Here is a 22,419-nt window from a genome sequence, read left to right as displayed (position 1 = left end):
AATGCTGAACCGGTGGTCTACTTCTCAGGACAGAGCAAAGTCCCCACCCAACTCCCCTCTTTTTTTTTTGTTAAACAAATGAATCGAGTAATTCATCTTTCACCACTCAGCGGCCCACCACCCGCCCGATTCAGTCCCATACATCATCCACTGTACATCTTTAGCTGACTCCTCGTTTTTATGTCTTGGGAAAGCAATGCAATCTCCATAGTAATTTGGAGATCTCGGAAACCGCAAGCTGGAAGCTCATTTATTCTTCCGTTCGGAGATGGGGTTTTAAATTCTCGGCCAGACTGTCCTGGCTCCCCGCCCTGCCCTGGATCCCCTAGAGGTTGGTCTTCCTAGGCTCCTCCCATGCTTCTCCCTCGGATCAACGCAGAACAGACAGGTCTGGGGCTCCCCCAACCCACCCACCCACCAGGCCCCAGCTCAAACCCAGGGACACCCCCCCGCCCCCAGAGAAACTCCAGCCGGCTGGCCAGGTTTAATAATTAGGATATTTGTTAAGCACTTACAAGCACTGTTCTAAGCGCTAGGGTAGGTACAAGGTAATCAGGTAGTCCCACGTGAGGCTCACAGTCTCCACCCCCATTTTACAGATGAGGGAACTGAGGCACAGAGAAGCTAAGCAGCTTTCCCAAGGCCACACAGCAGACAAGTGACAGAGCCAGGATGAGAGCCCATGTCCTCTGACTTCCAAGCCTGTGCTCTTGCCACTAAGCCACACTGTTTAATCCCTGGGGTACCTCAGGCTACCCTCCACCTCAGCCCTCCTCTCTGCCACCTGTAGGGTTCCTAAGTGGCAGGGGGCTCAAATTTACAACCAGCAAGAGTGGGCGGAGGGGGATGGCTGGAGAGGCTCGTTTTGGGGGTCAGGGTGGATTCCAGGTCTGTAAATTCCAAGTTCCCCAACTCCCCATGATGTCAGCAGGCAGGGTGTGCACTCACTCACTCACTCTCTCTCTCTCTCTCTCTCTCACACACACACACACACACACACACTCTCTCTCTCTCTCTCTCTCTCTCTCTATCTTTCTCTCTCCCCCCTTCCCACCCACCATTCCACTCCATCACCTCCCTGCCCTTCCACATGGTGACTTGGGAAAGGCCAAGAGGTTCACCAAGGATATGCTGCACAATGAGCAACACGGTAAGCTCATTATGGGAGGGAATGTGCCTACCAACTCTGTTGTAGTGTACTTTCCCAAGTGCTTAGTACAGTGCTCTGCACATAGTCAGCACTCAATACATACCACTGATATGAACGATGATGATGATTGAGAAACCATATGACTGGCCACTGTGGCATATATCCAGCACCACCGGAAACTTGCCATCCTGACTTGAAATCCTCACCTTCCCGAGTCCGCCCTTCCTCTTCCCTCAAAAAAGAAAGTCCAACCTCCTTTTTCTCCCTACATCATTGCCCCTGTTCCCCTCAGTATTTACTGTGGAGGCCAGGGACAGTCTCTACCCCCAATCATCTCATCCTCCCTTCTCCGCCCAACCCCATGTTTAGCATACACCCTTTTGATCCAATGGAGAGCAGCAGATCTCATTCCTACCTCCCCTCTTTGTCCGAGCCCATCTTTCCAACCAATTCCTTGCTCACTGCTCATAAAGGACCCCCACACCCAATATTTATGCTGTAGCCTCATAAATTAGATCCATTCCCCAGAAAATGGCCCTGTGCCTTCGAAAGAGGATTCCATTTTATTTATGTTGCACTTATCCAACTCCATATTGAACTCTGTATTTAAATCACACAACAAATCAATGGTACCACAGGGGCGGGTAGGGGGAATCCAGAAAGTCCTGCCCACCCTCTCCAATCACAAGGCTTCAAAATTTACTAATGGGATTCTCTGACAGCCAGATTACATCATAAGGTCATTTCCTCAAACCATGAACATGTCATGCTCACTGTGGCTATTACTTCAATTACTTGAGGGGTGGGGAGAAAAAAATCAAATCCTGAAAGAAAAAGGGAAACCCAAAGTGATGGACAATTTGTAATAGAGTTACATGGCGGGGGCAGGTGGGGTGGGAGATGTGGGATTAAAGGGTGGTATAACCCAGTTTTTGTCCATGCTTGTTAATGTATTAGATAATTAATAAAGAGCTTTATGCCTGAAGGTTTAAATGAGAATCTCCAGTTTACCAAAAACCCTCCCAGCAAACTGTAAGAGAAGATAAAATACAGCATCAGATCTGGAATTTGCTTCAAGATTGTTTACCAATCACGGTTTCCTCACATACGTGGTCTGAACACTGGATATATGCCACGGTGGCCAGGCATCTGGTTTCTCAGTCATCATCATTGTTCTTATTGTTAGTATTTATTGAATGCTTACTATGTGCAGAGCACTGTACTAAACACTTGGGAGAGTACAATAAAACAGAGTTGGCAGACACATTCCCTCCCACAATGAGCTTACAATCTACAGACAGACATTAATTCAAATAAATAATTTATAATATGTAATTTTAAGATATGCACACCAACAGTGAGTTTCAGATGGCCTGCCCCCGACCCAGAATGGATCCAGAATCGGGTCCCTTCATTTTCAGGGAAAAATTCCCAACTCTGCAGCTCCTGCCTCCAAGTCCCTTGAACTGGGCCTGGTGACCAAGATCACCCAGGTTAGGGAAGGGAATGCAATCATTCTGGAGCAAAGTGGAAGGTCAATTTACCCTGGAGAAACACTCAATGTCTGGGTCACTCAATGGTATTTATTGAATGCTGCAGTATGTGCAGAGCACTGTACTACGTGTTCGAAAGAGTACCATACAACAAATTTAGCAGACATGTTCCTGCCCAGAACGAGCTTGACTAGAATCAGGTGGCCTTCTGCAAAGTGGTGCTCATATGACATCATGTGCCCTTCAGGGTACAGTTTTATTTACTGTGGTTGCTGGCCACTCTAGTATGTGGCCTAATGAAATGACACTTAAAAGGCAGCAATAATACAGGAAACAATCCTGGATGCAGTCATGTGGATGCCACAAATTGAAAGCTTTCCTAGGCAAGTTTTAAAACAACCCACCTTTTATCACTGAAATTGTTTTCCCTCAATGCATGAATCAGTAATATTGGAGTTGGTGATTGTAGTAGTACTGGTATTTATTGAGTACTTTCTGTGTGCAGAGCATTGCATTAAATGCTTAGGAGAGTACTAACATTATTGGCAGCAAAAGGTCTAATGTTTCGCACTCTTTTAGGGATTCTTTACAGAAGCAGCATGGCCTGGAAGTCAAGAGAACCTGGGCTTTAATCCCAGCTCTGCCACTTACCTGCTGTGTGACCTTGGGCAAGTCACTTAACTTCTCTGTGCCTCAGCTCCCTCATCTGCAAAGTGGGGAATCAATACCTGTTCTCTGTCCTACCTGGGCTGTGGGCCCCATGTTGGACCCGACTGCCTTGTATCTACCACTGTGCTTAATATGGTACGTGGCACAAAGTAAAGTACTTAATACTACTATTATTATTTCAACCTCCCCCCAAAATAATACATATCAAAATAAAATGTGCATTAATTTTCTATACTATATACAGGGTAGAATAAAAAAACATTTCCTGGAAATAATGAAGCTTTCAGAAGAGATTATTTTGTGTGAGTCACCCATTTCTTACCTAACACCAAATCTTTTTCTTACAACAAATCAGATGCCAATAAGGAGTGTTTCACTGGAGTATGGAATTGCCCATAGAATTAGAACAACTGAATAGGCATTTGAAAAGGGAGCAGAACTTGGTTTATCCTAGGAGCCAAAACTCATCTGTGGCTCCAGCTAAAACTTTAGGTCAAGTTCACAGCATTAACTTAAAGAGTTCTAAGATTTTGGCTAAGACTGAAACTGGTGCTTAGCATGATAATCCACTTAACTGAGAAGAGAAGATCATGAAAGTTATATCTTCCCTGTGCTCTACTCCCTTCTCTGGTAACCAATTTGGTACAAGATTCCATTCAAGGCTTGGATCCTCTTTCCTCCAGGCCCAAATGAGAGAGAACGTCATCTCTGCCACCCTCTCCATCCCTAAACTCACTCCATGTGCACTTTTGGCCCTAAGACCCAAGCATCTGTTTGACTGGCCTCGTCTTAGAATCCCAAGATCTATTTTTGGCCTGGATATGCCAATGAGAAGCACTGGACAGAGGCTGGAGAACGTCAAAATGAGTAAAGCATGCTGCAGAGGAGAGCAAAGAAACGGAGGTGATTTATCCTGAAGAAAGGAAGCCTGAAGGGAGAATTACTATCTACCTTCAAGAATATAAAGGAATCACGTATGAGTGATGACAACCAGGTGTTCTATTTCCAGAGAGGACAGGACAAGGCAGATTTAGGTTGGACATTAGAAGGAGCCCTCATAAGGGTTGAGACACCCTGGAGGACATTACAAGAAACGTTATGGAGTTTCCTCTTTTTTTTTTTTATAAGAAAAGGGCAGCAAGTCATCTTCCAGAGACAGTGTACTGCAGCTCTGAATGAAGGCAGAGAGATGGATTAGCTGACCTGTCAAAGACCCATCTAGTTCTTAGATTCTGGATGATTGGGTTATACTGGAGGCATTGGAAATTCTGCTGGAGTTTAATATCATTGATGGGATTTTTCTGGCGGGTTGGAATTAATCAAGGGAAGCCACCTGGAGGACGAAGATTTTGAACAGTGATTTCAGAGAGGGGAGAGGTGTGGTTTGACATAGACTCTCTGGCTGACTCTTAGGACTCTCTGGCCAGAGATTAAGTGCAGTACAGAGAAGATTGAGAGCAGGAAGCTGGACCAGAACAGAACGGGAAAGTCAAGGTTCAGGGGGAAATGAAGAACAGATTGGCAGGGTGGGTCTAACTCACTGGGCAGAAATCTGAAGGCCATGGATAGTTCTCCATTAACTCAGGGCACGATGGGAGCTACTGAAGGTTCATATGCAGTAGAATAACGTTGTCAAAACGGGTGGAAAACATTATTTCGACGGGGTTGGAGGAAAGCTTGTGGAAGAACTTGGAGTTGATTAGAGGACGGAAGACCAGCAAAATAGAAGTTATGGCAAGTTTTGGAGTGAGGTTATGAAGGCCTGGATGTGGGCTCCTAGTAAAAGGATGGCTGACTTGGTAAGTAGCTCTTTAGGGGAGGAAAAGGTACTAAAATAGAGAGAAATACCAACGTGCTAGCCTAAGACTTCAGGCTTGAGGGGCATGTAGGATAATGATGATTGGCAAGAGGAGACAAATGTTAGGTTAGTTCACCAAAAACTAAATGTAGCCTGTTTATACAAGCTAAACAACATTCAACTTGTCTGATCTCTTATCTCAGAACCTTTCTGCCTCCTCCACTGCATAAACACAGGATTTCTGTAGGGAATGGGGATGTGTACTTCTTGAGTTCTGGTGATAGGGAAGGTGAACAGCTGCAGTTCTGAGAGAAAGACAAATTAAGTCAGTACTTACCATACTGACTTTCAAATGGTGGCGGGACACCTGCTCAGAGATACTCTGAAGAGTGTGAGAAATCTGGGATTATCTGTTATAGTTAGGGATCAGGAAAGAGAGAGGAAAGACAGGAGTAGAGAATCATCTAAACACAAGTGAGAGAAGAAACCAGAGTGTGATTGAGCTCCATAAGGAACAGAGGCAAAAGATAACAAACACCACCAGGGGTGGTCAGACTGCATTTCATTTTCACTTGCTGTGTGGCCAATGTACAGAAGCTTAAATAATTTCACAGCTGCAGATTCTCACTACTCCAATCCAGCCCTACCTGTACTTCCCTACCCCAACTGTCTCTTGGTCAATGCCCCGTGCCCACCCCCCCCAACCCCAAACAATACCCTCCCACCCCTGGGAAACCCCAGATTTCCATCTCTTGTCACCCCCTACCTCCCAAAATCATGCTTGCCATTTCAGTTAAAATACTTTTTTTGTTGTTGTTCTGTGGCTCTTGTCTTGCCTTACGCTGTCAAGTCTTCTCCGACCCATAGTGACATCATGGACACATCTCTCCCAGAGCACCCCACCTCCATCTGCAATCGTTCTGGTAGTGTATCCAGAGAGTTTTCTTGATAAAAATATGGAAGTGAATTACCATTGCCTGCTTCCGTGCAGTAAATCTAAGTCTGGCTCTCTGCCTTCTTATATTTTTGATTTGCAGTTCTTCAATTCATGAGGCTTGGTGATCTCTGATAATATAAAAATATTTATTAAGCAATTACTATGTGCTAAGGGCTGAGGAAGATGCAAGATAACCAGGATCAGACATTCCCTGACCATCACAGGATTCCCAATCCGAGGGAAAGAGACTGAGCAGGAATCTTATCCCCATTTTGCAGATGAGGAAATTGAGGCAGAAAGAGCTGAAGTGACTTGCCCAAAATCACACAGCAGGCCAGTGGCCAAACTGGGACTAGAACTTGGATTTCCTAACTACCAGTCCCACGTTCAAAGGCCTGATATACAGCAGATATGCACCTTGATGGGCCAAAGGTAAATCCAAGATACATTTGAATAAATCAATCCTAACAATGTCACACTATTACACATTGCCTGAACCTAGAGAGCAATCAATCAATGGCATTTATTGAGTGCTTACTGTGTGCCAAGCACTACCCTAGGCACTTGGAAGAGCACAATATACCAACCCACAAGGACTTACAGTTACAGTCTAACAATCATATTTGAGAGCTTCCTATGTGCAGAACACTGTACTAAGAGCTTGGGAGAGTACACTACAGCAGAATTAGCAGATCTATTCCCTGTCCATAACGAGCCTACAGTCTAGAGGGGGAGACAGACGTTAATATGAATAAGTAACTTATAATATATAATTTAAGATAGGTACATTCGTGCTGTGGGGTTGGGGCTGGGGGGAATATCAAATGTTCAGAAGTCACAGATGGAGGTACATAGATGACAAAGAATGGAGCGCTAGCCAGGGAAAAGAGGGCTTCATTGGGAAGGGCCTCTTGGAGGAGATGTGATCTTAATAATGCTTTCAAGGTGGAGAGAGTGGTGGTCTAGTGTACATGGAGGGGGAGGGAGTTCCAGGCTCCGGGGAGGACATGGGAAAGGGGCTGGTGGTGAGATAGATGAGATCAGGACACAGTAAGTTGGCACTAGAGTACAGTGTGAGGGCTGGGCTGTAGGAGGAGATCAGTGAGATGAGCTTGAGGGAGCTTTCAGTCTAGAGCTTGGATACATTTCTCAGGCAGGAGGAAAATGTCTTCTGACAAAGAACTTAAATAGAAACAAGATGTGCAAATTAGCACTGATGATGATGACATTGATAATAATTGAGGCTTAGATCCAGAGACAAAAAGGAAAGTTTTCTGAAATCAAGTACATTCTACAGTAGGCCATCTCTGAATTCTTGGGACAACTGTTGAATCCTTCCAGGAATTTCTGCACTATAAATAAGGCTAAATGTATATGCTCTATGGAAGCAGAAACCAAGGCTCACTATTTCTCACTAATGAATGAGCACATCTTTTTGATGTTATTGTAGGGAAGCTTGTAGTTCTAAAGCTCACTGTTCTAAGAGGTCTAAGCAACAACAATGTTCCCGTAAAATTCTATTAGCTCAAATAATGTTCCTTCATATTATTACTTCCAAGAACTCAGACACCAAGAATATGAAAATCAAGTTTTCCCTTTCTCTAGAAGTTGTCCACCATCCTTGGCATTTTCATACTACACCAGAGTTTAAAATATTAGCTTTCCATCCTTGTTTGAAAGTGTTGTTTAGATGGAAGCCTCTGGTGCTTTTTTTAAATATGGCCTAATTTTAGTTACTGATCTATCCAAATATTATTGGCTCAAGAAGGACTTTCTGATATGGGATATTTATTTCAATATTCAACTTTTTCCCAAAAGTTTTAGACTCTGTCTCATTTAGAACTGCATCTGCTAAGGACAAAATAGTTGGATCCTTGATTATTCCCTGGACTGGGCTTTAAGAGTATTAATCCAACAGTGAACTCTTGTGTAGGCATGGCCAGAGAGCTTGGTTCATTAGGATGGATTAAGTTTTGTTTCCGGCAATGAAAACACTCAAGGGTGACAATTAGCTGATTTCTGCAGAGAGCTCAGTTCAGCTCTGCCAGACTAAGTACAGTCATCATCATTTTTACCCCCACACTGAGCAGGGAGCAGAGGAGCTGCACGAAAAAAAACAGAAGGTCATTATAGGATGTGGCAGTCTTGACCACAGGATTCTGAGATTTTTTTGAATCAAGAAGTTTTACCTGACACAAACTGAGGAAGTTTGGACATACTGGGGGCATGAAAGGCTGGTGTGCCTCTAGATATTGTCTAGGGGAGCCTCCTCTCCCTCCCCCCCACCTCCCCATCATTAGATTGCAAGCCCAATGAGGGCAGCAAACCGGTCTTTTATTTCCTAGGAGTTTAGAATAGTGCTCTGGATACAGTCAGTGCTCGGTAAATGACATGGCCATTCGATCATCTCTCTCACTGTTTCTCTTATCGCTTCTCCTTTCCTTTTCCTTTCCATGTTTCTTCCACTCTCATCCACTCAATCTTCCCCATGTGCTCCTCTTCTCATAAATACATTCCAACATGCCCTCTTGCAACCAGTCAGGTCCCCTTCCTACTTTCCCCGTCCAAGGAGCTGCCTTCTGCTTTCCAAGGGTCAGAGGCTCCAGGCTGGCTGCAACCACCTCCTTTTGACCCAGGTGAAGCAGCCCTCATTACCCTCCCTGCCCCTGGCTCTAACTGAAATATTTACAGTGGGAGTGGGAGGTGGGGGTCAATGCAATGGGGGAGCCCAGGATGAATGGCCAGAGTGGGAGCAATCTTGGCCAAACACCTACGTTGGGGAGGAGAACAAAGTGGGATGCTATTTTTTTTTAATGATATTTGTTAACCATTTACTCTGTGCCACACAGTGTAGTAAGCGGAGAGGCAGATACAAGTTAATCAGGTTGAGCAGAGTCCATGTCCCACACAGGGCTCACAGTCTTAATCCCCATTTTACACATAGGCTCAGAGAAGTTGCCCAATGGTTGCCCAGCAGACAATATTGGAGCAGGGATTAGAACCCAGGTCCTGTGGGTTCTCAGCATGGCCTAGTTGCAAGAGCATGGGCTTGGGAGTCAGAGGACGTGGGTCCTAATCCCAACTCCACTACTTGTCTGCTGTGTGACCTTGGGCAAGTCACTTCACTTCTCTGTGCCTCAGTTACCTCATCTGGAAAATGGGTATTAAGATTGAGCCCCACGTGGGACAACCTGATTATCTTGTACCTTCTCCAGTGCTTGGCACCTAGTAAGCACTTAACAAATACCATCATTCTAATGATATTTATTGATTCAACTGGGTACAATGCACTGTACTAAGAGCTCGATCAATTGCAATTTCAAAGCACACAGCATGTTTTCTACCCACAAGGAGCTGACTTTTTAATGTGCATTCCCATAGCTTCGATCAAGGCACAGATGGTCATAAAGGCCATGGAATACCATGCACAGGATATGACATGTATGTCCATGGGTACCATTGGGGGGGGGGAATTCTTCCAAAGGGAAAAATCCCCCTTGGAAAACACGTGGATGTTGCTGCTTGTAAACCAGGCACCAAGATGACATTGCTCACTCGGGGTTCAATTCTACATTATTTGGACACACAAATGTACTCCTGGGAAAGGCTTCTCTCCAGGGAAATGAGGCAACCAACTGCCCAATCTTGGAATAATAAAACTAGAAGAGACTCAATAACTCTCACATCCAGTCAGTCCCTTCTCTCTATCTCTCCAGCAATCTCTATTGCTTTCAGGGACAGGGATTCCACAACTTCCCTTTCCAGCCTAATCCTGTATTTCAACCTTGTTGCACTTATGAAATGATTCCTTATTCTGGAACATAGGAAACTGTTGTGGGCAGGAAATGTGTCTATTATATTGCTACACTGTACTCTCCCAAGCGCTTAGTACAGTGCTCTGCCCATAGTAAGCACTCAATAAATACAACTGACTGACTTCTCTCCTGCCACAACTTAACCCCTTGTTTGGTTTCCTGCAAAAATGGAGAAAAGATGAACACTCCCAGCATTCCTCTGGTCAAATCGTAACTGGCACCAGCCAAAAAAACTGGTGTCCACACTCGACCAAGTGGAATGGCTGAAGCCATCCTGAAACACTGACATGTTGCACACCAGACGGTCGCCTACTGATCGGGCAACAGTGACAGTCCCTGAGTGACCTGATCAGGCCCAGTGCCACCCTTACCGCTGGCATCTCCTCTTTCCCTGCCAGAACCTGAACAACCCTGCATGACTGGGAGCAAAAGAGGCCATGGTTGAAGATTTACAGCATTATTGCTCATCTCCATTGCACTTCTCAGTCAACTGCCTTGCCCAGTGGTGGATACACTGGATTTAGTTTGCTACTGGAGGTGACAAGCTCTCTGCAAAGGGAAAGAAGGCAAGAGGGTATTGCAAAAGGCCAAAAATATGCTCCAAAGAACTACCCCACATCCCTTCTCAAGAGCAGCTAAGTCGAGTAGGTTTTCATGCACATTTCATGAGGATTAACACCACGCAAGTCAGAACAGCTGCATAATCTTCCTCAGATGCATACAAGCTGAAAATGTTTCATGAAAGCTATTTTTCCACTGTGCACAAGTGCACAGCCTAGGGGTAGAATGTGGTCCTATCTGTGATTTAGAAGGCCATTTGTTTGTGGGAGGGAGAGCACCAAGCTTTTCTCTCCTCTAAATGATAGATCCATTTGCTCTAAATACGCGATAACTTCCAGGCAGGAAATGCTCTTCCCCACCCTTTGTCTTTATTTTTGTCTTGCGTGATCACTTGCTCATTGTAATGCAATGTGCTTGCTAAGTTTTTAGGCCTGCAATTTCTAAATCTCCAGATGGCTTTATCTCTTCTCGAAGGATTTCACAAGTGAAATGCCAATGTTCAATATCAAATGGATATCAAATACCAATTAGTAATGGTATTGGTCAAGAGCTCACTGGCTGCAACGCACTGTGCTTGGGTATGAACTAGAGAAGTACGAGACCCATGTCCTGCCCTAACGGAGACCACGTTCTGCATTTCTCTTGAGCCTTCTGAGGCAATAGTACAGTGCCCAGAATGGGGCACTGTGATAGTCTCGTGAATGTCAGGCCGAAAGGGTGAGGAATAGTCAGTGCACAGCAGCTTAAATTTCCCAATCCAAACGGAATCGGGGCCCTCAGGCTGCATGGAAACGGAGTGTACAAAGATAAAGCCTCATGGACACAACAGGCAGCCCATGCTCCCCTGAGGACAACTGGCCGTATGCGTTGCTTCCTTTACCTGACTTTCAGTTTCATGAAAATCAGCACAGCCCAATGGAAAAAGTCCGGGCCTGGGAATCGGAAAACCTGGGTTCTAATCCCGGCTCAGACACTTGCCTGCTGGGTGACTTTTACTTCTCTGGGCGTGAGTTCCCTCAGCTGCAAAATGGGGATTCAAAACCTACTTTAGACTGTGAGCCCCATATGGGACCTGATTCTCTTGTATCTACCCCAGCACTTAGTACAGTGCCTGGCACATAGCAAGCTGTTAACAAATACCACAGCTACTATTATTATTATTATTTCAAAGAACATAGAGCAGTTGGGGCAATCCTAGAGGCTGCCACAGTGAAAGAGAAGTGAAATAACAAGAAGCAGCATGGCCTAGTGGAGAGAGGCCTGGGAGTCCAAAGGACCTGGGTTCTAATCCTGTCTCTGCCACTTGTCTGTTGTGTGACCTTGGGCAAGTCACTTCACTTCTCTGGCCCTCAGTTACCTCATGTGTAAAATGGGGTTTAAAACTGGGAGTCCAATGTGGGATATGGACTGTGTCAAACCTGATTCTCTTGTTTCTACTCCAGCACTTAAGACAGTGCCTGGAACATAGGAAGCATGTAACAAATACCATTTTTTAAAAAAAGGAAAGAGCTCAAAATCCTTTCAATATTAGTTTGTAAAAAAACATCAGGACTGTGGCCCCCAAAGCATGGAATTTATGCCCTTTCCTCCACCTTCAGGGCCCATTTACCACAGGGGTGGTTGTCTGGGCTTCCAGGAGGTTTCAAAGCCAGAGAGCTCGACCAGGGACCCTTTAGACACCCCTTATCCACACTGGTTCTAGAAAGCTCCAAGACACAAGAGACCCCTACCTCTCTGACTGCTCCTGTTTCTCTGGCTCGTTCCCTGGCTCTCCCTGATGTATTTTTATATTGTCCTCTCCCAAGCGCTTAGTACAATGCTCTGCACAGATTAAGTGCTAACTAAATACGATTGTAGATGACTGACTGACTGACTACTCCATTGGGCCCCTCCCCTCAAGTAGGGTTTGAGGGTCAAGTTCCCTCAGAGAACCCCCAATTAAAGCTTCAATGGATCCTGGGAGCAGCTGCAGGGACCATACCCCCTAATAACCAAACAGAACCCAGGTGTCCAGGTTCTGGCCGAGCACTCTACCTGCATCCTCCTGGTACAAAGAGAATTATTAAAAAAAAAAAGAAAGAGCAAAGCAATAAAACAAGTCACAGACATCTCTGCAAGGGAAAGCCAGGCCGAGAAACCAAACATAATGTTTGAATATCAGTGGTGCGGTAGCTCAAGGACATCACTTTATTTAATGAGCCAAGGAACAGTTCCGAGTCTCTCAGCTAATGGGCTAGTTGCAGGAAACAGACCTAACAACAGAGCAGATCCCCTAATTCACCGCAAAGGAACCCTGAGTAATTTCATGGGGGTTTTACCATCATTGTTGCTCTACGGGCGACTAGTCTATCAGATGAAGGTTAGTTGTGTTCACTGCTAGTGTTCAGTCCTTTTTCCCTGCAAAGACTGCTGGAAACGGTCAAAGTTACACATGAGAAAAAATTCCCTAAAGGAAAGGCAGAGCAAAAAAGCATAACGTTTCCTTTACAGCCACAGACAGACTGGGGAAAATGCATTAAGGCCAAGAAGCCAAAAAAAAAAAAAAAAAAAAAAAAAACGCAAAAAAACAAAAAAATCCAAAATGAAAGACAGGCAGACATGACTATAACTCTTATGGGCCACCCTATTCTCTTCCCTTTTTTTTTAACGATATTTACTAAGCACTTAGTATGTGCCAGGCACTGTACTAAGTGCTGAGGTAGATACAAGCTAATCACATTGGACAGAGCCCATGTCCCCCGTGGGACTCACAGTCTTAATCCCCATTTTACAGATTATGTAACTGAGGCCCAGAGAAGTTAAGTGACTTGCCCAAGGTCACATAACCTACAAGAGGCAGAGCTGAGATTAGAACCTTCTCTTCTTTTTTTCCTTCTTTTCTTCTCCAATGGCCACAGTCTCCATGGCAAACTTCAAGATGCCTTTGAGGATCAGCCCCTGGGAAGGAGGTGTTCTCTGGCACTGTCTGGAGTTCTCAGGGCTCCCCACATTCCCCTTCCAATTTCCCACCACCAGCTACCCAGCTCCAAGTCCTGCTCAGTGCAGGAGAATAATAGGAGTGATAATAGCAATTCATTAAGCGCTTATTATATGCCAAGCACTAGAGTAGGTATGAAATAGAAATGGGGCCTAGTGGAAAGAGCCCGGGCCTGGGAGTCTAAGGGCCTGCTGTGTGACCTTGGGCAAGTCACTTAACTTCTCTGTGCCTCAGTTGCCTCACCTGTAAAATGGGGATTAAACACTTGTTCTCCCTCCTATTTAGGCTGAGAGGCCCCTGTGGGACAGGGACTTTGTGCATCCTGATTAACTTGTATCTATCCCACTGCCTAGAACAATGTTTGACACACAGACTGAACCCCATATCCACACCACTCAGGGCTCACAAACAAAGAGGCAGGGAGAGCAAGAAACTGAGTCACAGAGAGGTTAAGTGACTCACCCAAGGTCATATAGCAGGCCAGTGACACAGCTGGGATCAGAACTAGGTCTCCTGCTTTCCAGTCCTATGCTCTTTCCACTGGAACTCACTTCCTCTAAGGAGGAGGAAGAGAAGCCTGTACAAACTCTGCAATTTAGTGATTATTTGACTGTCTTGGAAGAGGGAGTGAAATAGCAGAAAAATCAACTGTATTTATTGAGCGCTTATTGTGCAGGGCACTGTACTAAGCACTTGGAAGAGTATGCTATAACAAGCAGCTTGGCTTAGTGGCACGAGCACTGGCTTGGGATTCAGAGAAAATGGATTCTAATCCTTCCTCTGCCACTTGTCTTCTGTGCGACCTTGGGCAAACCACTTCATTTCTCTGTGCCTCAGTTACCTCATCTGTAAAATGGGGATTAAGACTGTAAACCCTACATGGGACAAACTGATGCCCTTGTGTCTACCCCCGCGCTTAGAACAGTGCTTGGCACATAGTAAGTGCTTAATAAATACCATTATTATTGTAGTGTTATCTATATGTAAATACAGATACACACCTATTTATAGATAGATGTTATAGAAGAAAATGGGGAGTGGGGTTTGCCTTTCCTGCCAAGTAGTCTTGCAGTTTGTTTAAAAAGTTTAATGCTAAAGTTGTGGTTGTTTCTATGCTTGCCTTTCCCTTCTCCTCCTAGAAAGTATGCTTCTTGTGGGCAGGTGCTTATTCAACTTTCATTATCGTGCCCCACTGTAAGGTGAAGGAGAGGGTGTGGGGCAGGGGTGGGGGACAAATCCAAGCAGCAGGAGGGGCAATAGCTGGAGGAGGAGAGGGTAAAGATGTGAAGGGGTCAGGCACTGAACTGAGCACTTCGCATCTTTCTTTTCTAACTACCCAGATCGTTACAATCCATTAATTATGCCTCAACACACTCACCCAGGAATTGCTTTAGACTGATTGCAGCCTTCCTTGAGATAGGGAAGCCACTTCCTAACCAAATGTCCTTCCGATGTCAACAGGACAATTGGGAGAGTTGGGAGAGTACAACAGAATTAGCAGGCATGTTCCCTGCCCAGAATAACCTTACAGCTTAGAGTCTTCACTTCTCTCTAGCGGCAAAGTACTATTATTATGTTTGGTGTCAGCAACAGTGGAACTTCCTTTTGGATGACTTCCTCAATCTTCTGAAGAGCATGAAAAATTGACACTGTATCCTTGTTATAAGGGAAGAGTGGAAGTGCTGCTCAAATTTAAGAAAACCAAAAGCACGGCATAATTTTGCAGTCACCTCATTAGCACTTCTGTCAAGCCTAATCCCTTTGAGGATAAAGAAGTTAGAGAAGCAGTCAGTAGAACACAGATCTAGACTTGCCCACCCAGGTGGATTTATTAGCGTTTACCTTTTGGAAAATCACCAGTAAAGAATTCACCGTTTCCTGTTTCTGTGGAGATGCTGAAGGGTGAAATGTATCTCAATCCCATTCCATACTGCAGTCTCTGATCACGTAAATACTGGACAGAAAAGAAAAGCAGAGCCAGTGGTCTCCCACATGGGATGGGGTAGTTTGTCTGCATTAAGCACACGCACACACTCTTGAGTGATGCAAACCATACTTTTAACTGCTTCCACTGCAAATCCATGAGGGGAACTGGGTGCACATCTTGCAATTATTTTGCTTAGCAGAATGCTCAACTGTTCTTATTTCTGTTGATCCAAATTCAAGACGGGGTTCAGTGCTGTGGTTCTTTTCACATCCCTGTGGTTCTTCTGGTAGGTTTTTGAACCCCTTTACCTGCCTACCTTTTCCCCTTTGGACCACTCCTCCTCTGCTTTGGTTGGGGACATGCCCGATCTTTCTCCAAGGCATGAAGACCAGCATCCCCGGAGATGGAAGCTCATCTTTCATGCTCAAATAAGTCACCAGTGATGGTGAGATTCATCTTTGTGGGGATGGCTGAAAAGACCAATGCTGGATTCACTGTCCCATCTCCACTGTGCACACACAGAGACTGTACACCCAGCAAAGTACAGTAAAGTCAGTCGTTGGGTCAGTCGTTACGATCCACAAGCAGATCTTACCCACCCCAGGCATAAATGCCAGGGAAGCTGCTGATGCCAGGATACCTGAAGAAAGTACTGGCTGGGATAATGTTGCAGCCCAATCTGCCCTTTCCTTTTTTTTTTTTAAATGGCATTCGGAAAGGGCAGATTCAGGATCGGTTTCTTTGTGGTTTCTCTTTTTTCTCTCTTCTTTTTCTGTCCCCCTAGCTCCTGCCCTACTCTTGCCCCTTCCACAGCCTACGTCTCCCTCCCAACAGCACAAGTTGGAGTGCTAAAATGGGTGCTCCTATTAAAACAACTTCTGTCTCTGAATACAAAAATGTACGCAATCTAGATAACTTGCTCCACTTGCTAGTCCTCAATACTTGCAACACTCAGTAACGGTTTACCTTGTCCAAGAAGCTAGTTTTAAATATTGTACATTAGGAATTTTGGAGGAAGAACTTTAGGAGGAAAAAATGACATGGCTGGCTGTCCATGCCCTCCCCTCCCTCACCCCTCTCCCTATCTCCCTAGTTGTCCAGTTTGTCAATACCACCCTGCATTAGTCCAACCCACTAACTGAAGCCAGCTGCCCTGGGCCAGACAGATGAATGGGAATGGACAACAGCAAGAGTCCAGCTGGAGCATCATGAGGGCTGAGGCAATCTGTGTGACTGAATGGTGAAGCAACCCCAACTCGCTGGGAATAAGAAACATAATTGGGCTATGCTGAAGCACAGAAACTGGCAGACTACCCTAACTAAGAGATGAAGCAGCATGGCCTAATGGATAGAGTATGGGCCCGGGGGTTGAAAGGACCTGGGTTCTAGTCTTGGCTCTGCCACTTGCCTGCTGTGTGACTGGATAAGTTGCTTAACTTTTCTGGGCCTACATTACATCATCTGTAAAATGGGAAGTAAGACTGTGAGCCCTATGTGGGACAGGGACTGTGTCCACCTTGATTATCTTGTAAACTCAAGATAATCCCCAGCACAAAATACAGTACCTGACACAGAGTAAGTGCTTAACAAACACCATAAAAAATGAACCAACTGGCTGCCCAGAGACCAAAGACAGGGGTCCCTGGCAAAGCCCATGGGGTATGCATTTTGTGGAGCAAGGCACTAAGTCCCAAGAGAAAAACCACTTTCACAATCCACTGCCCTTGCGAACAGTATTCTGATCAGCCTTGTCAAAATTATATTCCTACTCAGACTGTGCGCTCCACATGAGATAAGGACTATGTCCAACCTGATAACCTTAGTACATAGAGCTTGGCATATAAAAAGCACTTAATACTATAATTATTTAGTATTATAAAACTGGCATTAAGCTACTCACTTATACCAATGTGAACTCTCACTTGAAATGTGCCACAATTTGCGATGTGCCACCCACTTCCCACCTACTCCTGCTGTGCCACACCTCTTCTCACCTATTCACTGCCTTTTGTGCCCTAGTGGGAACATGACTGGTAGGAAGGAGATAGTACCAGTGGCGCTATGTAAGCCACTACCACTAAAATTCTTGGCTCAGGTTCTCGGTCCCAAAATCCGAGGACCAAGACTCACCTGTCATTTAAGACAGGAGACTCCAATGCCTTCAGCAACCACCAGGATAAGAAAGCACAGGGACTTGCATGCAGCAGACATATCTACATACTCCCAGATGGGAGAAAAAGGCTGGAGAATTGAAAAGGAGAGGCGGGGTAGAGTATTTTAAACAGCTTTTAGGCCCAATGCCTGATTTCTTTTAGTTTTTGGACCACTGGAAGCCAGTGCTCAGAGAGACATATACGCACCAATCTACATATAAATATTTCAGCTATTATATACCTTGTTCCAGACTGAAAGAATGATATTCATTCTGTTCTGCCATAACGTGAAGCAATTAGTAGACAGGCATTCCAAATGAAAGAATGGGAAGTGTGTTTCCCCTCCTTCACTCAGCCAGTCACATCGCACCCTCTGGGACAGTGCTGGGCCAACTGCAACAATGGAAGACTCTTGATAATCTGGTGATTCAAGAGGTGATGCTGAATTAACTGTACACCGTGTAATGAGTTCCAGAAAAACTATTTTATTTAAGTTCATTCAGGACCCATTTATACCAAGGAATGATGCCTCGGAAGGACTACTGCAATGAATTTTGGTGGCAGGCCAATTGGGGACTGACACTACCTACCCTGTTTACCCTTAGGAGAATATCATAACTTAGCATTACTGTCATTCCTTTATATTTCTGGCCATCAACACCAGCTAGACGTAGCAAACAACAGCGTTAGACGAGTTGTCTGCCCGGAAGGATAATTACTCTGAAGTATATTTCAATTAATTTTCACCACAATACCTTTTGTCGGAGAATCTCTAAATTCATCTCGGAAATGCATCCCACCGGGCAGGTAAATGGTATTTTGGTGACCCTGTATGGACGTGATGAACTTTGTGTTTCCTTAGTGCAAGAGAAACATTTTCCTTACTCACTGCAGAAGCTGAAAAGGAGGCCCAGAGGAGCATATTGTCCCTCTACACCCACGCAGGGGTTTAGAAATGGTGTGCTCTTTGCTGGCAGTTTGTATGTGTGAAACAAAGCCAAATATGAGGTGTTTCTGCAGCGGGGGAGGTGGGGTGGTGGTGGTGATGGTGGTGGTGGTGGTGTGTGTGTGTGTGTGTGTGTGTGTGTGTGTGTGTGTGTGTGTGTGTGTGTGTTAGTGTTACATCAACCATGATACAATGCACTAGATCTTGTGTCCAGGACCTAATATGAAGCCTAAAGGTAATCGGGAAAGAGATTTGAGTCCTTCTGCTCCACCTTTCTTTTCCTCTGTTGTTTGGCTTCCAGTAGAATGGATGTCGGAGGACAGGGAGGGGAATGAGAGTCCAAGCGTATATACTACTGGCAAAATTCTAGCGATTGAATGTGTGACAGGGAAGGGGCCCAGCTGGGTGCTTGAAGAAGAAGGGAGGCGTAGGTAAATATAGGTGGGGCTCTGAAGATTTTGTGACCTAAATAGTGACTGCGGATCATTTTTGGCGTAACTATTCACAAGGCGGAAGTAGGTGGCTTGCCCAAGTCATCCCATCCACAGAGTTACAAAGCTTGGGTCAAGATCCCTGAATTCCCAACTTTCCCTTAGATCACAAAATCCCTGCCAGATGTGGAGAACCAGACCCTTCCGTTTCCTGCTCCCATGAGATCACCCTGGATTTTGCTTTTGTCTTTTAAACATTTCAGGGATTGATGGACTGTTTTCAATCTTTTCCAGTAAGCTGCCGCCTAACCTCAACAGATCTGAGGATTAGGAGGTGGTGATGTGTTGTACTTAGAGGTGATAGAGGACAAAATATCGTGCTAGACGCAAGCAGTACTGCTGAATGAAGATAATGGTCCTGTTCCTATTGGCTTTCAAAGCTGTACAAGGAATGCCTCTGGCTTTATCTCGCTTCGCTGCTGCAGTGGCAGGATAAATGTTTTGTACTCGGATCTTCACATTGTCAATACACCTAGTTTTCCTATAGCAAGGAGGTGGTGCTCTTACAGAGGCCAAGGCTATGGAAAACTTGCGATGGGCTATTCCCTTTATCCGGCACGGCGTGGCTATGAACAAACCACTCCTGCCAACACAGCTGCATCCCATAACCAAACAGGCTCACACTGTCAGACGAATGCTCACTAATTCATTGATGCTGTTGTGAAAAAAAGCATACGCTGTTGCAGACCTGAGTGTAAATGAATATCTCTCCAAGGATAAGACAGCGCAAGAGAAGGAGAAATTTCACTCAAACTACAGAGAGCTGGAGTCATTTACCATTGGCTATGCATAGACGTAGAAGGTTTAACTGCCGAATGCTTGAAGATAGTATTGGAATGGACCATGCTCTTGACAGGACCTTGAGTAATTGCAGAGTATAATAATTTTAAGGGTTTGGGCGTAAATTGTTATAACTGAATACTTATTTTCAAGGCTAGATCTCCCAGTGACGGGAGAGATTAATCATGATCCAGGGATTTAGCGAAGGCTTACACACTATTAAAAAAAAATATAGGGTGTATTTATGGTCACACATATACTTTCCAAACACCCTTTCAAGTTTAGAAGTGGAGAGGCACAGCTAAAACTCTAAGTAAACCCACACACATTCAACACCATCTGTGTGTGTACACTACCATCTGTATTTGGCAAAACTGAGATGCCCTTCTATCTTTCAATCAAAGGCATTTATTGAGCACCTACTGAATTATAGGAACTGGGAAGAGTGAAAAGGTTCCAAGACACACATTCTCTGCCCTCAAGAAGCTCACAATTTGATGGGTTTGACAGACAGAATTTACAGGTATCATTTGTTCCAATATCTGAAACATTAAACACAAATTATCAGTTGGCTTCTTTCCCCAGGCATATAAAAATCGCAACTGCGGAATCTCTAAAGCATTATCTACGTGCAAAGCACTCTACTTTGCCCTGGGGTAGGTACAACACAATCTGATCAGACCAGTTCCTGATCCATGAGGGGCTCACAGTGTAAGGGGGAGAGAGAATGGGTGGTGAATCCCCATTTTGCAGATGAGGGAACTGAGGAATAGAGAAGTTAAGTGACTTGTCCTAGGTCACACAGTCCTTTGTTCTTTCCATTAGGCCATTACTGCTTCCCAAAGTGAAATAAAGCAGGATGGAGAGAACACAGGAAAAAGACCTGGAGCTTCTGGTTTCCTTCCCTCTCTAGACTGTAAGCTCACCGTGGGCAGGGAACATGTCTACCAATTCTGTTACATTGTATTCTCCCAAGTGCTTAATACAGTGCCCTGCACACAGTAGGTAATACATATGATTGAATTGAGCAATCAATCAATCGATAGTATTTATTGAGCACTTACTGTGTGCAGAGCACTGTACTAAGCGCTTGGGAAGTACAAGTTGGCAACATAGAGAGACAGTCCCTACCCAACAGTGGGCTCACAGTCTAAAAGGGGGAGACAGAGAACAAAACCAAACATACTAACAAAGTAAAATAAATAGAACAGATATGTACAAGTAAAATAAATAAATAAATAAACAGAGTAATAAATATGTACAAACATATATACATATATACAGGTACTGTGGGGAAGGGAAGGAGGTAAGATGGGGGGGACAGAAAGGGGGACGAGGGGGAGAGGAAGGAAGGGACTCAGTCTGGGAAGGTCTCCTGGAGGAGGTGAGCTCTCAGTAGGGCCTTGAAGGGAGGAAGAGAGCTAGCTTAGCAGATGGGCAGAAGGAGGGCATTCCAGGCCCGGGGGATGACGTGGGCCAGGGGTCGATGGAGGGACAGGCGAGAATGAGGTACGGTGAGGAGATTAGCGGCAGAGGAGCGGAGGGTGCGGGGTGGGCTGTAGAAGGAGAGAAGGGAGGTGAGGTAGGAGGGGGCGAGGTGATGGAAAGCCTTGAAGTCCAGGGTGAGGAGTTTCTGCCTGATGCGCAGATTGATTGGTAGCCACTGGAGATTTTTGAGGAGGCAAGTAACATGCCCAGAGCGTTTCTGGACAAAGACAATCTGGGCAGTAGCATGAAGTGTGGATTGAAGTGGGGAGAGACACGAGGATGGGAGATCAGAGAGAAGGCTGATGCAGGAGTCCAGACAGGATAGGATGAGAGCTTGAACGAGCAGGGTAGCGGTATGGATGGAGAGGAAAGGGCGGATCTTGGCAATGTTGCGGAGCTGAGACCTGCAGGTTTTGGTGACGGCCTGGATGTGAGGGGTGAACGAGAGAGCGGAGTCGAGGATGACACCAAGGTTGCGGACTTGTGAGACGGAAAGGATGGTAGTGCTGTCAACAGAGATGGGAAAGTCAGGGAGAGGGCAGTTCCCTGGAACATCAGTTCCCTGCCATGCAAGCCTGCAGACCCGTTTCATTCTTTTACTCTTCAAACATCTCCTTCCCAGATTTCACCCCAAAATGGTGGCAAAAAAACACCTCAACGCCCCGGAAAACTGACCCTCTCTTGTGGACTCACAGTTCTGGGAATGGTGACTGGCGGGCACCCCACTCCAAGTGCCCTGATTTCCTGGTGAGAACAGCATCCCTCTGGAGAGGGATCAAGGAGACAGCAAGAAAGCGAAGATTCAGTTCACTGAGAATGATTACAGCGGCAGCACCGGGGGAAAGAATGCTGAGCAAATGCTGAGGCACGTTATTTTTCTCCCCCAAGAGTAAAATGTTCTCTATGCCTTGATTTAACAGCGTTTGCTGCACAAAACACAGTGTCTTGGAGATTTACCGAATGTGGAGTGGTGGGAAGCCAAATCAAATTCCACTGCGCAAATGCATTTATCAATCTCTTCGAGCAAGGGACTTGTCCCAATTAGATTATAAACTCCTTGAGGACAGGGGAAGAGTTTTCTCTCAGTTTCCTACCTCATCTCTCCTAAAAGTCAAATGTATCTCAGAGATTCTCTAAATGAACTGAATTCATTTTAGCTGAATCCATTTAGTTAGTCCCTGCTTCATTGGCACGTGTGCCAGACAGTCAATATTTGCTGGCTGTTCCAAGTAGC

General features: G+C 45.2%; 1 protein-coding gene across 3 annotated transcripts in view; it reads right to left on the bottom strand.

Annotated features, from left to right (window-relative positions):
- The window catches only part of DPP6 (dipeptidyl peptidase like 6), a 551,379-nt gene that overhangs the window by 491,010 nt on the left and 37,950 nt on the right, over positions 1 to 22,419 (bottom strand). Inside the window, exon 1 of one of the 3 annotated variants that reach the window (XM_038755600.1) lies at positions 6,082 to 6,103. The exons of the other annotated variants lie outside the window; for them this stretch is intronic. Within the exon in view, the coding sequence (XP_038611528.1) occupies positions 6,082 to 6,084 (3 nt within the window). The 5' untranslated portion in view covers positions 6,085 to 6,103. Of the gene's footprint in view, positions 1 to 6,081; positions 6,104 to 22,419 lie in introns of those variants that run through there. 3 annotated transcript variants of the gene reach the window in all.

The sequence above is a fragment of the Tachyglossus aculeatus genome, chromosome 13 (genome assembly GCF_015852505.1).
Source record: "Tachyglossus aculeatus isolate mTacAcu1 chromosome 13, mTacAcu1.pri, whole genome shotgun sequence".
NCBI classification, from domain to species: Eukaryota; Metazoa; Chordata; class Mammalia; order Monotremata; family Tachyglossidae; genus Tachyglossus; species Tachyglossus aculeatus.
Note: the sequence above shows the minus strand (reverse complement) of the source record. Positions and strands in the feature narration are given on the sequence as shown.